At 49.6% G+C, this 16,889-nt stretch overlaps 1 protein-coding gene across 1 annotated transcript; it reads right to left on the reverse strand.

The window, feature by feature from the left end:
* Nucleotides 1-1,216: 1,216 nt before the first annotated feature.
* Nucleotides 1,217-2,093, reverse strand: OLIG3 (oligodendrocyte transcription factor 3). The gene has a single exon (XM_008517138.2). It carries the CDS (start codon nucleotides 2,091-2,093, stop codon nucleotides 1,275-1,277), a length of 819 nt encoding a protein of 272 aa, XP_008515360.2. The 3' UTR covers nucleotides 1,217-1,274.
* Nucleotides 2,094-16,889: the final 14,796 nt, after the last annotated feature.

The raw sequence follows: 16,889 nt of genomic DNA on the forward strand, positions 1-16,889 counted from the left end.
TTTATCCCATCTCTTTACCTGTAAAAGACCAGAGAAAAATCTTCCTGTCTGCCCACCTGCCAAACCTCCCACCTGCTCCCAGACACACCTGGCTGGGTCTGTGTGGTCCCTACCCACTACCCCATCTTCAAAAATTTTAGGCAAAGGCAAAGCCAGCATTTAAAGGTTCTTTTTTATTTGAAATCTCATCCAGAAACACTGGTTGTTAATAAATATATCATAGTTATCAAGAATATATAAAAAATAAAGACAGGTATTGTCTTTGAGGCCCTAACAAAATACTTCAAGCAGATGTTCAGGAAAATAAAAATGGCGCCCTCCCCAAACTACAGTAAGTTTTCAAAGCTGATGATAGAGAGAGCCGACCCCGCATGCAGAGTAACTGAGCAAGGGATGGGGGCAAGCTAGCCGGGGGAGCCCAGGCTTTTGCAGTCGGGCCCAGGAACAGCTCAGGGTGGCTTGGAACGGAGTCTGAGGGGGTGGGCGCGGGGGAGAAGCGCCTGTGCGTGGGTTGGGGTCTTTGCACTCTGCTCCCTTTGTCACATCATACAACCAGAGACAGATAAATGGAGTACTTCAGAATTCACTAATAAATCCTTGTTACAAGGAAAATGGCATCACGGCCTGCACAACATGGTTAGACAAGATTCATGGAGAAGCGCACATGCATTCTTTTGACCTACACTGCGTCTTAGGGAAAACCCACAGAGGAGATGTCATGCCCTGGACCGGAGTTGAGGTTTAAAACTTGGGTCTTAATCTCTCTCTCTCCCCATTGTTTCCAGAAAAACAAGTGTGGAGAGGACAGTGACAATCATAACTGCATCCATCGCAACAAAATATTTACACTTATTTTGCACAAAAGGGATGGTTGTCTTTTCCAGGTGAGAACACAGAGCCGGAGAAAGCCAACTGCAAAGTCCCTTCGCAAGTTTTAGCTACACTGGTCCCGTCTTTATAGGACAAATGCAGTTTTGACAAGAGCGTGGGGCAGTGGGACACCGGCGCGGCCTGGGGAAAGAAGCACGCATGCAAACGCGACGTTCGGCTCGACTCCCCCTCCGCTACCACCTAGAAACTGCGGTGTGGTTCTGGTCCTTTCCCTCCGGGGGTCGAGTGGGTCTGAGATCTCTCAGACCGGGTGGGAGCCCGCGCAGCCCCACGCCTGCCCTCCCGCCGGCCGAGCGAGCGCCCGCCTCCCCCTGCCCTCCCGGCCCGGCCCCGCGGCCCCGCGCCGCTGTCCTGCATCCTCGGCAGCCGGGCCGGCCCGCTGCTCACTTGAGCAAGTCCTTGGACTCGGCCGACAGCCGGGACATGTTGGCGGTGGAGAGAGCCGACAGGTGCGGCGGCGGCGGCATCTGGCAGATGGTGCAGGGGCAAGGCAGCCCGGCCCAGTGCTGGAAGCCGCTGCCCAGCTGCAGCGCGGGCGGCGTGGACGGCGCCTTGAGCAGCGAGTGGGGCGGCCGAATGGTGCCGATGGCCGGCAGCGAGGCGGCGGACAGCGGGGACGAGGCGTTGCCGGACGCGAGCGCGCCGCCCAGGATGGGGTGCACCGGGTGCACGGCGTTGGCGGCGTGCGCCGGGTGGCCGGCCGAGTGGCCCACGGTCCCGCAGTGGAAAGCCGAGTGGTGGCCCCCGTAGATCTCTCCAACCAGCCTCTTCATCTCCTCCAGGGAGCTGGTGAGCATGAGGATGTAGTTTCTGGCCAGCAGCAGAGTGGCGATCTTGGAGAGCTTGCGCACCGAGGGCCCGTGCGCGTAGGGCATGACCTCGCGCAGCCCGTCCATGGCGAGGTTCAGGTCGTGCATCCGCTTGCGCTCGCGTCCGTTGATCTTCAGCCGCAGCTGCTGCAGGTCCTGCTCCGACAGCTGCTTCTTGATTTTGTACTTGGTGCTGTCGCCCGCGGCCTTGGCGCCGGCCCGCGAGAGGCTGTCCCCGGGCATCTTCGGCACCATGTCGCCCTGCGTGGACGAGACCGAGTTGAGACGGCTCTCCTGGTGGTGGTGGTGGCGGTGGTGGTGGTCCCTCAGATACATCTCGTCCATGTCCGGAGATGAAGCTCTGCTGGAGACAGAGCTCGAATCAGAATTCATTTTATTACAGGGGATGAGGCCCTACGTGGGGAGGCTTTAGGCGGGAAATGAAAGAAAATCTTGAATGAAAAAAATCTGCACAGCTCGGCAACCCACTTCTCCGCGGCAGACGTGAGGAGAAAGGCTGGGCGCTGCCTCTCCCCGCCCGGTTCCCGCCCCGCTCCCGCTCAGGTCGGCCTGCAGCCCGGACAGCTCGTCCGCCTGTGCCCGAACTAACCTCGCGCTGAGAAAGAGGGCCTTTTATAGAGCGGCGGCGGAGAAAAGAGACAAAAGGAGCCCTCCTATCTATCCTGGGCTGGTTAGGATGACGTGCCATCATTCAGGGCGGTGCGCTTTGCTGTCCCATTTAGCAAGGATTCCTATTCATATGCATTGTGGGGCCGCCCTGGGACACCTCTGCTCAGAACCGCTAGGAGCCCCCAGGCACAAAACCCTCTGATTGACACACTCACCGCTCCAGCTCGCGCCCTCCTGATTTTTTTTTCAAACTTTCCTCCACCCACCCCCCTTCCCAATTTCCCTAACCAAATCACACCGAAGGAACCGGAGGAAGGGAAGGTCGGGCGGAGATTCCTCCGGGTTTGGAGAGGGGAATCGAACCCTTCGCTCTCCTCCCTTTCAGGGCTCCTCCCAAGCTTGGGGAAACGTGGGGAGAGCCGTCGGTGGGAAGCGTCTCCAGGACAGAGAGGCGGGCGCAGCGCGGGGTCAGCGCGCGGGCGGGAGGGGAGGCGAGCTCCGAGTGGACGCGCGCTGTGGAAGTTTTGTCCGTTAAGTCTCTTTTCCTAAACACGGACATTGGGCTCATTCTGTTTATTGGGCCCTCCTGGTGGTTTCAACGAGATGTCCGTGCCTGGACCAGGGGTGTGCCCTGACACTTGTGGGAACGGGTCTCTTGCTTTCTATGTCTTCTCTTTCGTTTAAAAAATAACATTACTGAAAGAATTTCAGTTTTCCTCAATTCTCTAACTTCTGAGACCTGGAACTGAGGGGAAAAAACGAACCCTGGTGTTACAAGGAGAGCAGCTTGAGAAGGGGAGGGGAGGAAAAGGAGCCGAGAGGGCGGGAGGGAGTTGGGCACCGAGAGGTTCCCGAGACCTCGGGACAGACTGTTCCTGCTCGGGCCTCCCCGCAGCCCCGGGCCCTGGCGCTGGCGAGCTGGCGGGCAGTGCCGGCCTGCAGCCCCACAGGGCGGCCTCTGGGCGCTGCGCGCGCGCCTGGGGAGCATCTGCAGCTCAGTGCCACGGGGTCGGAGAAAGCGGGAGCTCAGGGTCGAATAATAAACTACGGTTGTGTGCGCCCGTGTGTATGTCGGCAGCGAAAGGGTCTGGAAGCCCCTTGAGCGTGCGCGCGTGGGCACTGCGCTGCGGCGCACAGTGGATTCTGGCGATAGAGACCAGGCCAGGCGTTGGTAGCCCTCGGCTCCAGCGCGGAGGTGGCGCCGGTCTCTCGCACCCCTTGCGGAGTTTTTGTCAATCGGGACAGGCTACTCGGCGCGAGGGGCGGGCAGGCAGACGTGCCCGGAGGCAGAGAGCCCCGGGCGGCGTCTTCGAGAACCTGGGCGCCGCCTGTTCCGGGCTCGGAGGGACCCGAGACAGACTTTAGGCTGCAGCTGAGCGTCTGGGCGGCAAGTGCGAAACCGAGGCGATCCCGGAACCCGGGCAGACAGGGCCGCGGACCGCGCGGCGCAGTCGCTGCAGGTGCCGAGGACTCGTGGGGCAGAGGCGGCCCCACTGACACCAATCGAACGGGCAACACGAGAGCGACGCGTGCCGGGTCCGGAGCCCGCGCTCTGCGAGGCTGCGCCGCGTGGACAGACGGTCCCGCCGCGAGAGCACTCGCAGGGGAGGCGCGACGCCGGACCGACGCTTTTTCTAGGCCGAAGTCTGCTTCTCTGTAAAGAAGAGAAAATGGCCAACAGCCCCTCGTCAAAGCCAGGACCTGGTGCCCTTGAAGACAGGACACAGCCTCTTCTCCTCCTATCGCCTCCACCTCCGTAGAAGGAAAGTTTCTTAAAAGGCAGAATCGAAGAGATTCGATTGGATGTGGAAAGATTGATGTCCAAACAGCCAATATCCAGCAAAAGGAATGTTTCTTAATTCACCAGACTCGCCCATTTGAGCTCAGACAGTGACATCCCTGAGCTGCTTATGGGAAAAAAGGGTTTCAGATCATCTGCATATATTCGGATTCCATCCCAGGTGATGGGCAGAAGCTGGGGGAGAGGTGGGGTCCAGACCAGGCCCTCAGCGGCTTCCCTGATGATCAAGGGGGGGGTCCCCCGGGAGCCCCAACTGCAGGAGAAGCGCCTTCCGCCCCTTTCTTTGGTCTGGAGCACAGGCCCGCCCCGCCGAACTCCTACACAGCCTTCCGGACCCTCGACATCGACGTTTGTCTTTCCCATGCCCCTACTGAGTTTTGATGATCTACGTTTTGATTTTTGATTTCAGGAAGTAGCAAAGTGTAGTTAGAGCGGAAGGGTTGCAAATGAAGGAGTAGAAAAACGCTGCTGAAAGGCATTTTAGTTTTTCTTTTTAATCCTAATTTTCTCAGTGGACAAAATGAAATAAGGTGTAAAATCCCCCAGATTAATCAAGAAGGTTGCAGGGAATAAAGGAGGAGCAGCAGTTCTCTCAATACGAGCTGACCACTTCACTTGCGGGGCTGGAAAGACAGCGGCGGGGGCTCTGGGAGTCGAACCAGAAGGCGCCTCGTCGGCATCGCCTTTCCACGGGAGGGGGCCGCAGACCCGCGGTGACCAGCTCCGACGGGGCAGCGCCGGGCGGGAAGGGGCGCCGGGGCTCTGCCTGCGCCGCCAGGCCCCCTCCACCCGCGAAGCGCTTTTCGCTCCTGGCGCGGCGGCGCTGGAGGAAGCGGGTCCTCGGTGTCCGGGCCGGGCCCGGCGCGCGCTCTCCTCCCCGGTCACCCTCTGCAGTCCAGAAGGGACGCTGGGTGTGAGTGGGGCGGTCCTAGGGGCCCAGGCCCGGCCGGCAAGCACTGTCTTGAGGCCTTCCAGGAGCCCCAGACCCTCCGAGGAGGCTTGCTCCCTACCCCTGTCACTGAGAGGAAGTAACAGCGACAAGAGGGCGAGAGAGCTCAGGAGCCACAGCGTTGCTCGCCGTAAAATGGGTCGACCCTCGCCAGGACCCCAGGCGGAGACGCACCCCAGGCAGCTCGCCTCGCGGAGTAGCTTTCACTGAGGGGGGGCGGTCACCGCAGCCCCCGCTCCGCCTCGGGTCAGCCCTGAGCCCAAGGAGCAGACACAGGGCTGCTGGGCGCGCGCGGTCGGCTGCCTGTCAGAGGGCCGCCTCTGCCACCGCCCACCCGGGCGCGTCGGGGAGGGGGAGGAAGGGCGCCCGAAGGGGCCTGGCCAGAGAGGCCGTGACCTTGGCCCCGACCGGGGTTGCATGCGGGGGCTCGGACAGGCCGGGAGCGGGCGGCCTGACCATCCCCCACTCGCACAGCGGGCAGGGCGGCGGGGGTCGCTCTGCGGCAACAGGTGCGCCGCGGGGCCGGCCGGCTGCCTCCCGCCGCGTGGACTGCGCTCCGGCCGAGCCTCCGGGTCCCCCGCGTGCGCGCGACTCAGGGAAGCAGCGGGGCCGGGCCAGGGAGCCGCGCGCCCGGGCGCACCGCCTCTGCAGCCCCGGCCGACCAGCCCCGGGCCGCGCGCTCCGGACCCCTGCCGGCCCTTCCCGACCCCCACCCCCGCCGCCAGGGGCCGTCTCCTACCCCCTGCCCGTCTCTGCGCAGCTCCAGCGCCGAGGTCTTTTCCAGAAGCTGCGGCGCCGCCCGAGGCCTCGCGATTTGGGCTCAGGAGCGACCCCTCCTCCCCTCGAGAGTCCGGCGGCAAATGTCGTGCTGGCTGGACCGCGGCGGCCACTGTGAGGAGCCGATCAATCAGCGACGTCCAGGGCTCCGGTCTCCCCAAACTTGACCGGCAGAAACTTTGGCCGAGACCGCGCGGCGGGAGGCTGCCCTGCGGGCCTCACCTGCCAGCCCCATCCCGCTTCCAAAACGAGAAGGACAAAAGGGAACCCCGCGCTCTCTGAGCGTCGCAACCGGAGGGACAGCCTGAAAAGTAGCTGGTCCCGGAGCAACTTCTCAAACAGAAGTTTCTGTCTTTATCCGAGCAAAACAATAGCGGCGGGGCCGGAGCATCGAGGCTGTGAGGTGCATCCGAGAAGCCATTACACGAAAAGAAGACAAGTTTTAAAAAATTAAATGTCAACATAAATCGCAGCCGAGCAGGAGCTCTCTCCTCTCAGCAGCGCACCCCGGGTGATGGGGGGAGGGTGGTGAGGGTACCGAACTCCGAGCCGAAATCGGAGCTCTGACCATTTAATAGGCTCTAGTGGGGCCGCGAGGACGGATCTGGGCCGACTGACTACGGTGTTTCCGTTTCTGGGTTTCCCCATATTTTACGTAATATCTTGAACACTCGCTGATCTGTCCGGTATTTCTCATCTTTTTAAAATCTGGTTTTCATACAGGAAAAATAGCAGAGGTTGAAGGACAGCAGAATTTTATGAGGCTTTTCACGGTGTTGAGTGTGAGATTGGAGGGTGCGAGGAAGGGCCCAGAACAGCGCACAATGACGAGGCTCTAATTATGTGACCACGTAGAGGAACCAGCCCGCTGGCAGAAGTAGAAGTTCCATCGTAAAGATATGTAAGCGGGAAGCCTGGCCATCACTTCCAGACTCCTTATAACCATTTGAAGACCGAGGAGACAGCAGCTTCCGGGCTTCGTTTATGGGATTTTGCTCAATCAGTGGGCATATTTCAGTACCCTTTCTTATTATGTTTTTTAACTTTCTGGGAACATCTGCTCAATTGCCAAAACCTGTACTGAGTTTTTCTCCTAAAGAAGTCTATAATTGAAAACATTTTTCCTCGAGATTGGAATGTTTAGGTTAATTTAAATATCACTGATGATCAATCATGCAAACTGATGAGTTTTATTAAAATTTGCATACTTATACACACATTCTTGGCATGTGCCCTGACATTTTGGATTTGTGGTTCCATTACTACCAATACTTTAAGAATCGCTAAGTAGATGATTTCTTATTGGTATTTTATTGTTGTTAATTTACTTCTTTTCTGATATTATAATTAAAACCACTGTATGCAATTTCATATCTTAATATAAAATAGGACAGAATACTAAATTCTGCTTTTTGTTTTTGGAAGTTATCGTATCATCTCCTTGGTATATTCTATTAGTAAAATTAGATACATATTGCTGTGCTCTTTGCTAAAGTGCTTAAAGAATTTAGTTTCATTTTAGAGATAAATATTTACTTTAGAGATAAATGTCTTATGCGGCATATGTATTGTTTTCACTTTATATTCGGCAATATTCTGATTTATCACAAAGTATATAAATAAATAGATACCAGGAAGAGATCAGAATGTAAGAACCTACACATAGCGCAACGGAGGATGAAAGAGACATTAACATCCATGTCACCAGTTTGTTACACTACTTTTTAATTACAGGTATCTATTCACATACGTTCTGAAACTTACATATATATCTGCATAAAGTTAAATACATTAAATATGTATTTGAAGCCTTTGATTCCTAAATAAAAAGGAATAAGTTATTTTTCAGATGCTAATAAAGACAAAGGAGAACATATTACATGCCTGTTCATAAGTAGAATTGGATTCGAAGAGTTAAATTGACTCCTACCAAATACAGATTTACACACACTATTTTGAGAAAATGATGATTAAGGTGTCTGTTACTGAATCTTGAAAAGCCAAAATGGCAGTTTTCAAAAAATCGACATTTCCATGGCTGATTGATTTTATACAGAATCTGTGGTAGGACCACGTAGACTCTGCTTTATCATTTCTAAAAACAAATGAAAATGTAATATATGCTCCTTTCTCATGAGCCATTGTATTTTCCTATTTATGGTATGCTTTATTTTGCTTGCCTAATTCCAACAATCTGAATGTAAAGTGTATAAAACCAAACTGTCACCGTTTACAATATTGGCTGAATTTTCGTCTTCATCTTCACATCATAATATAATATATAATAAATTGAAGAATTATCCAGACAATTCAAGCCTCAAGTCCTGTTTTTCTTTGATTTTTGAGGATGCAGGGGGAGAGGGTGGAAGAGGGAAAGCAGGCTGGAAACAAATTATCACTCACAATTTCTAGAAATTCCTCATTCTATATTTTACTTCCAGACCAGTCCGAGTCTGCTGCTTAACAACTGAAATGATATTCTCAACAGCGCTATCAAGAACTGGCAGTAAGAAAGTCTTATACCTTTGGAATATGTTAATTTTTACAACATAAAATGATAATGGGAATTAATATCTTTTCATAACATGACATTGTGACATTATTTAAGATATTGATGAAAGAAACTGGATAATCTTCCAAACCCTCAATTTTTCCTAGTGATTTTGACTATCTATCCTATAACCCTTGATAATAAGAAATAGCAGAATATTGGACTATTTATGTGCACAGAAATGAGTATTTTAATTAGATACATTAGAGCTTTGTTTTTTGTTCTTCTCATTACGGCAAGTATAATAAATATGAGTAGACTTTTAGAAAAATAACCTCTGCAATGAGGAGAAAAAGAAAAAGAAGGAGGGCGTAGAACACACTTTGAACACGGCCTTAGCTCACAGAAGGTAAGCTTAATCCTACTCTACAGAGTTCTTTGTAAGAAAGCACTCCCAAAATACATGTTTACTTCATATACTTGTGGAAACTTTAGCACTGATTCTAGCATTTTAGTCCAGAGCCATTTGTGGCTGTTTTCCAAAGTTGGAAGTCTGGCGGGTCTGCTCACCTCCCTTCAATGCCCCGGGACCCTGTGGCACTCACGTGCCCTATTCGCCCACCCTGCAGGATGTGAAACCAGGCAATCTGCCTGGATAAAGCCGTGGGAATGGCAGTGCTGGGTGATCCTTCAGGGAACGTACTTCTGGGTGCAGAGATGGCTCAGCATCTGCTGCTGAGGACACCGGGAGACTGAGGAGCCATCCGACAGAAACTCTGCTGAGAAATAGAATTTTTAGACGTTAATACGGTAGCTCCCCAACAAGGTGTTAATTTTTTCTGTTGCCAAAAAGAAAAACAAAAAGCTTTCAACGTTATATTGAGGGAGAACTCCAGTGTCCCAGTAATTGCTCATAATGCCATGGTGATTTACTTAAATAAGACTACAAGACTAGAAATCCATAGTTAGAAAAAGGCAATTGTTAGCATGGATTTATAAGCTTGTTTCAAAATTCTTTCCAGAGCTAAAATTCTTTTTCTCTGGGAAAAGCCTTTTATGTGATTTATTTGTATAAAAAGAAATGCAATTATGTGTCTAATTTTCAAGTACACTTGCTAAAATTGCCCTATCTCTTCATCTTTATCAAAGTTTTACCTCCTGTGAAAGTAAAGCAGGGGATAAGAGCTCCTTTGCTCCCGTTAGATTTATTAATTGAAGCAATTACATTAAATGGAAAATAATGCCTTTGGGGAAAGTAATGCCAAGAAGAGACACCCAATAGAAAAATATTCCCGAAAATGTGTGTGTCAGGAAAGATGTGGGCCAAGAGTCTTTAACTAATTCAACTTAAGAGTCTTAAGTAGTTGTAGAAACTAAAAACTAAAGAGCATATGCAGCCTGGAGTGAACATCTTTTTAAAGACAGGACTAGAATCGCAGGACACAGCTCCTCTCAGTGTTTCTGGTGTCCTTCAGGTCCCTGTTTGAGAAAACCATCAACAAGAAAGGGAAAGAAAATAAACACCAGCAAAGAATACAACAAACACACAGAGAATACTGTGTAGGTTTTTTAATAAGTTATCTTCTGGCAAAACTTGCAGATACCAAGGGCTCATAGGGAAGACAAGCTTTGGAGAGACGTAAACTACTTTTTTTGATGACTCACATTGTGAACATAGAGAAGCACCTTCCCATTGGTGGGCGCGCCCTCCTGGGGTGTGGAGACCAGAGGCAAGTGTTACCCAAGAAAGACTGCACCACCCACCAGATTTCCTGGATAGGACTTGCTGCTTACCAGCTGTGTCTGCTTACACTTTTCTCCCCATTTCTGAACCTTCATTTCATCATCTGCACAACGACAATAATAGTACTCATGACATATGTCATTGTGAGGATTAAACAATAGCATTTTGCAAACCTTTTTAAATCATGCAGTATTATGCTTTTGAAATAAAATATTTTCTGACCCTGTCTGACTCTGCCAAAAATATTCATTCAACTTTATTCTTTTATAGTTTGCCTTGTAAAATGTCATCCTGCTATTTAAAAAATTTCTTACATCTACCCTCACTATTAAGGCAGAAATCAACCTTTCCTATTGTCCCTACCCCCTAGCAAGTTGAGAATTAGTCATGTAAAGTACGCCAAAGTACCTCTCAGATGTCATAGGAGGTACCTGGAAAGTGTTGGGACTTTTAGAAATGAAATTGAGTGTAGAATCCACTAGTCTTAGAAGGCAGAATAACAAGTTCTCAGTCCCTCTAAGTAACATGGTGGGCAAGTAGCTGATTGTTTATTAGAAATGAAGATTCTCGGAGGAAACATGATTTAAATTTTGCTATGCTTTTCTCTTAGGGAAAGCCCTGGAAACCATCAGGCTTACTTAAATTCTGAGTCCCAAACAAAATTTTGCCAGTGCAGTCTTCCGATTGCGCCCCAGTCAGTACCCGTCCTCACCCTGGGGATTCTTCACCCTGTCAGACCAGGACTGACCGCACATGGGGAGGAGGTGGTGACACTTGCACTTTGGGATTTGGAAGTCCTGCCAAACTTTGTCCTAAAAGACCTTCCAGTGGCTGACATCGACTCAGTCCTATTCTGGGCTGGCTGTAGATTCCCACCTCTGATACCCTGGAAAAAACCACAGACCATCGTTTTCATTCACTCATTCACTCAGCATTTCTTCAGTGCCCCGTATGCATCAGTAACTAGAGGTTCTGGGGGAACAAAGGCAAGTAAACCGTGGCCCCTCACTTCCGGTGTTATAATCTAGGTGCGAGATGCCAGTGACATTTAGGCTCCTGCTATTAACACTGGTCATTATAACAGATTAAGTACTTGTCCTGGAGTCACAGAGAACAGACCCTGAGCATATGAGGTGTGTCTTCTGCTCTTATCCTGGTTTCTCTCTCTACAGAACGTTTCTTTGGAAAACAACCCCAGGAGCAGGAGAGGGGCGTGGGGAGAGCGAGGGAGCGGAGGACAGTGGGAAGTGCTTTATCAGGGTGATCACTGCTCTGGGCACTGGGACTGACTTCTCTGGGTCCTTCTCGAGTGTCTAGAATGCAACCTTGATGTGTTCACCCAAGGGACCAAGTGGAGAAGCATTTAGCCATTGTTTCCGGTCCCCCTGCGCCGGGGTGAGGGCTGCTCATGGGCCAATAAATACCTCCAGCTCTGGACCACACATGGGGAGTGACAACAGAGTCCCCACAGGTGTCATGTGACAGAGAAGCCTAGGCAGAGAGCAAGAGGTATGCCCTGCAGCCGAGGCCAGCATGGGCTAGAGGAAAAAGGGGGCCAAAGATATGGGGATCGGACCACAAGAAAAGCCTGCTATTTTCCCCAGTGGAGAAAGGTGAGAGAGAACACAGCCAAGTAAGTGACGGCTCTAGGAAGGCTGTGGCATCTCTGAGGTAGGCTGTGGATTTCTAGCCCAGTTTATTACTGGAAGAACGCAGTCTAGGCTGGAATGGTGGCTCTGCTTCCCCGTGTCCTCAATGACCTGGTGACTCCCAGTTTATCTTTCCAGCACCCCAAGTATGTGACCCTTATGCTCTTGACTCAAAAGGGTATTTATCACATCTGGATTCTGGGAAGCATGATGGAGAAAAAGATAAGGAAGAAGGAGGCAAACCTCACAGGTGTGTCTGTGAGAATGCAGTGCTGGCACAGAAACCATTTTCACTATTTTAAGCAGTAGAGGATTTAGTATAGAAAATTGCCTGCTGCAAATATCTTTGGAAGGACCAAAAGAGTGGATCCTAGGCTGGGTCTCCAGGAATGACTCTGAGAACAACACAAAAATAACCTGCCAGGAGCTACTACCTCTGACACTGATGTTGCAACTAGAATCCTAAACTCAGGAATTCAGAGAATAAATCGACCCAGGAATCAGGAAGCTGGAGTCAAGAAGAAACTGTCGTAATCGATTCTGATAATCAGAAGCAGGAGAATGGACACTGGACATTGATAAAGAAAAAGTATGACACTTCCAGGACATGGCTGGCTAAGAGAGAATTTTTTAAAAGGTGCAGGAAAATGAATTCTGCTTCACTTCTACTTTTCAAGTGTTGCATGAGTGCATCTAACTAAAGACTCTAATCTGCATCCACTTGTAAGGTAATTGGTGAAATAAAAACTCAACGTTTTATTCTCTCTAATTATAAAGAGAATACAATAGAAGTTGAAAAGGCCAATCCATCACGCCCACCACAGGCCAGCACTTGGGTTACTCAGCACCCGTGTGCAGCCTTCCACCCATAGCTGAACTGACCAGCAACTACTGCAATGAAAACGTACTCATGTCCAACATAATGCAATTACCACTCATACAAATAAGTGAACAAAAAAATAATAAATATAATGTACTCCTCCTCTCTCCTACAGGGGAAACCTAACATCCTGCCTCCTAGTGACCCTGTGGACAGCAGAGCAGTCCATTACCCAGTATTTTTGCTCAATCCCCTCACCTCTGGCTCTCTGTCAGACAACGCTCTGCTGCTGTTCACAGGGTTTTTATGGTCAATTTTTTTCAGAAGTGGGTGGCCAGGTCATCCTTCCTAGACTGTCTCACTGTGGCAGCTCCTCTGAAACCTGTCCACCATGAGTGCTCTGGTATTTGAAATACTGGTGGCAGGGCTTTCAGCATCACAGCAACAGGCAGCTGCCACAGCATGACGCCGGACAGGCGGGTGGTGTGGTTCCCTGACTGGGAAGCGAACCCCAGGCCGTTGCTGTGAGAGCGCAGGATCTAACCATTAGACAACCAGGGCTGGCCTCTTCCAGTTTAGTTAATTCTGTTTTGATATCAGGCAATCCATAAGTTAAATTATTCATTTAAATACCCCTGAGACAACTTACCTGAAGTAGTAGGGGGAAGGCAGAAGAGTCAGCCTCTACTGCTGACCTTGGAAGTGGTGCTAGGCATCCAGAAGATCTGATTTGTAGAACATCTTCTCTTTCCCCAGCTTTTAGCAAGAACATCCTCTTGATAATGAGCATAAAAATAACTTTAGCCAATGTAATGGCATATTTTTTTCTCCCAGCGGTTGAATGATGTGAAGAACCCACAAGGACCTGGTGGTGGTCCCAACTTCCCCTTCACTGGAGAGAATGTTGTGTCATCTTGTGGAAGGATTTCTTCCTTGGTAACTAGCACTGTTAAACGAGCAGAGCCCAAAGTAACAAGCACAGTGTGACAGAGACTGCTAACACTTACCAAGTCTGCTCTGCCCTGACGGGCTCCAAGACGTCCATACTCTTAGAAGGAGCCACGTGACCAAGCTTGCACTGATGGAAAGTGAGTGGAAGCTGTAAGTGTCCTGTCCAGGTCTGGGAGTGAGGGCAGGTCCCTTCCACATTTCTTCCTTCCTCTACTCTCTGACCACAGTTGAACCATGCCGATGATGAAAATGCCCCAGGTGTGTGCAAGCTGTAACTTAGAAAAAATATAGCCCCCAAAATTGGAGTGTAGAGCAGAATTCCCTAAAGATCTGGACCGTTCATATTGGAATCATTACAGGAACGAGAAATGAACCTTTCAGTTCTAAAAGTCACTTTATTGCTGCTCTCTTAGTTAGAGCAATCTTGCCTTAGTCTGCCTTGCTTACACACAACAGACACGTTGCAAGCACGTTACTAAGCACAGCAGTGAGCGGGCCAGGTGGACTGAATTACGTCAGAGAGCTGAGCCTGAAGCAGTAGTGCAAGTGTGGACTGCCACCTTCTCCAGGTGAAAGCGAACTGTGTTCTCTGCTTAGCTGGATAGAAAAAAAGGCATTCACAAGATTCGCAAGATTGACAACCACTATCAGAGTCAGGGAGAGGCCACACGGGCAGGTAGTACGAGATATAACACGTGGAGACAGCTCTCCTTCTGGGGAGACGGGTGAGGTCTTTCTCGTCCCCAGCGTGGAGTGGTCTGCAGGTGACCGGGTCTGAGGCTTGGCGAGAGTGAGCACCAGGCCTTACACTGTGGGACTTACCCTTTCGGGCCATTGGTCTACACGATGCATCACCAACACAGCTCAGCAGAAGGTGCCAGGCTGAGGCGTTTGGGGAACACGGCTTCTTTTGTCTCCTCCCATTCTTCATGGTGACGTGCCCGGATTGGCGGTGATGAAATTCAGCCTTACAGGGAAAGGCCCAAGTTGACGTTTACTGGGTCTCGTACCTCCGACCACTGCACCCTGAAACTCCAGGACCTTTACTGATGTGTGTGCATCAGCTGTACCTAATATCTGGGTTTGCATCCAGTTTCTCACTGCACTACCAGTATCATCTCGTTACAACGTCCCCAGGTTATTTCATAAGGGCTCGAGATCATTCATTCATTCGAAAATACTTATTATGCAACTACAAAGTGCCAGGTACTGTTCTAGGCACAGGGAATGCAAAAGCGAAAAACATAACCCCATATCCCTTCCCTCAATTGCCTTAAAGTATAAGGGGAACACGTAAGTGAGTAAAACCTGCACTATGTCAGATGGTGACAATTTCCACGGAAAAAATATCAACTGGGGAGGAAGCAGGAAGGACTGATGGAGAATGGGGAGGAGACCAGTGGTCAATATAGCGAACGATGTTGTGAGAGAAGGTCTCTGAGAACTTGATACTTGAGTAAAACCTGGAGGGGACAAAAGGCCAAGTAATTTAGATTTAGGAGGAAAGTGTTCCTGGCAGAGGGATCAACATATGAAGGAGGCTCCGAGGCAGGAGCAAGCCTGCAAGTTGGAGAAATAACAAGGAGGCAGATGTGGCAGAAGAGAGCCAGTGAAGGAAAGATAGCAAACAACGATGTCAGAGGGAAAGCTCTGGGGTTGGGGGAACAGCCGCGGATGCAGAAGGCGGAGAGCTGGCAGGAAATTCTAAGTTCTACTCCTAGTGAGAAGCTGGGCTTCCACCCTAAGGACGGAAGCCAGGAGAGGGTTGTGAGCAGAGGAGTGACTTGAACCTGCTCATATTTTGGAAGGCTCACTGTGTTCTACTGAGAATGGATGACAAGGAATGACGGTGGCTTGGACCACCTGTGCGGTGCAGGTGTTGAGAGGTGTCAGATTCTGGATCTAATTTGAAGCGTGAGGCAACGGGATGTGCTGAGAGATTGGATATGGAAAGCGAGGAAAAGAGAGAGGTTAAAAATGAACTCAAAGTTTTTGGCTTGATCTTGCAGAAAATATAGATGCAATCCACCGTGTCAGGAAAAATTGTGAAGGACTTTGAAGTGGGAAAAAAAGAAAAGACTCAAAGGTAAATGAGTGTCTTGTCTAACTCATTCATTCAGGACATCTCTGCCTTCCATTGTCTTTAAGATGTTTTGCAGTTTGTAAGTTGTAGAAAACGGGTAGTGATGTTAGTTATTCTTGCCATCAAAAGCACATTGAACACAGCAGAAAAGGATTTAACAGATAAAAGAAATAATTATTAATTAGGAATATATTATTACTAATAAAATATTTACAGATAAATTAATATATTAGAAGTTTCTAGTCTGAAATGTCACCATGATTATAAAACACATAAATTAAACAAAATTTAAAACTAAAAAAGAAAAACACGCACACTGGTTGTGTTTAGCAGAATGTAATTGACTATTTTCTGTAGATAGACCCATTTGGAGTGTATTTGTAAATTCATTGCAGAATTTCTTATTCCCCACATACGTCTTTGCTCTGAGTGCGTCTTTGAACTGGCTGTAATATCTTGCTGATTTCCGTCATAAATTGCGTTAAATAAAATCTTTGACTTGAGTTCGTTTTATATCTGTATGGGAGTCATGGCTTGTATCATTTTTAAACAATTATTTTTTAACAATTGAGATGGGAAGGACCGAGGAGGGAGATATTTTGGACGTGAAGTGTGAAACGCCCATCCAAATGCGCATGTTAAGTGGGCAGCTGCATAAACATGTCTGCCGTTCACGTTCATGTTCAGACATGAAATTAGATAAGATTATCACGGGACCCAAGGCAAATAAAGATGAGAACATTCCAAGGACTGAGCTCTGGTGCAGTGCCTGGAAAAAGGGAAGAAAAGGAGGAAGCAACAAAGGAGACTGAGCAGCAGCAGCTGCTAATGTAGGCAGCGAGCCCAGGCAGTGGCCTCCTGGATGCCACGTGAACGTGGGTTTTTAGGAGGCGGTCATCAGCGGTGTCAGGTTCTCTTGACGGTTCTGATGAGATGAAGAATGAGATTCAACCATGTGGATTTATCAACCTGGACCAGAGCAGCTTTGATGGCATAGTGGGGGAGTACTCAGAATGGAGTAAGCTTGAGAAAAAATGGGAAGGGAGTAAATGGAGACCATAGCATAAAAACTCTGTCGAATAGTTCTGCTGAAAAGAGAAGCAGAAAAATGATGCAGTTACTGGAGCAGTATTTCTCTTTTTTTAAGATGGGAGAAATTACAACGTGTTTGTATATTTATGGGAATAATCTCGTAGTGGGAGGAAACTGATGCTGGAGGGGAGGAGGGATCCATGCCCTCAAAGAGGTAAGAAGGGATGGACTCTACACACCAGTGGAGGGCAGGCCTTAAGTA

Source organism: Equus przewalskii, chromosome 9 (assembly GCF_037783145.1).
Source record: "Equus przewalskii isolate Varuska chromosome 9, EquPr2, whole genome shotgun sequence".
NCBI lineage: Eukaryota > Metazoa > Chordata > Mammalia > Perissodactyla > Equidae > Equus > Equus przewalskii.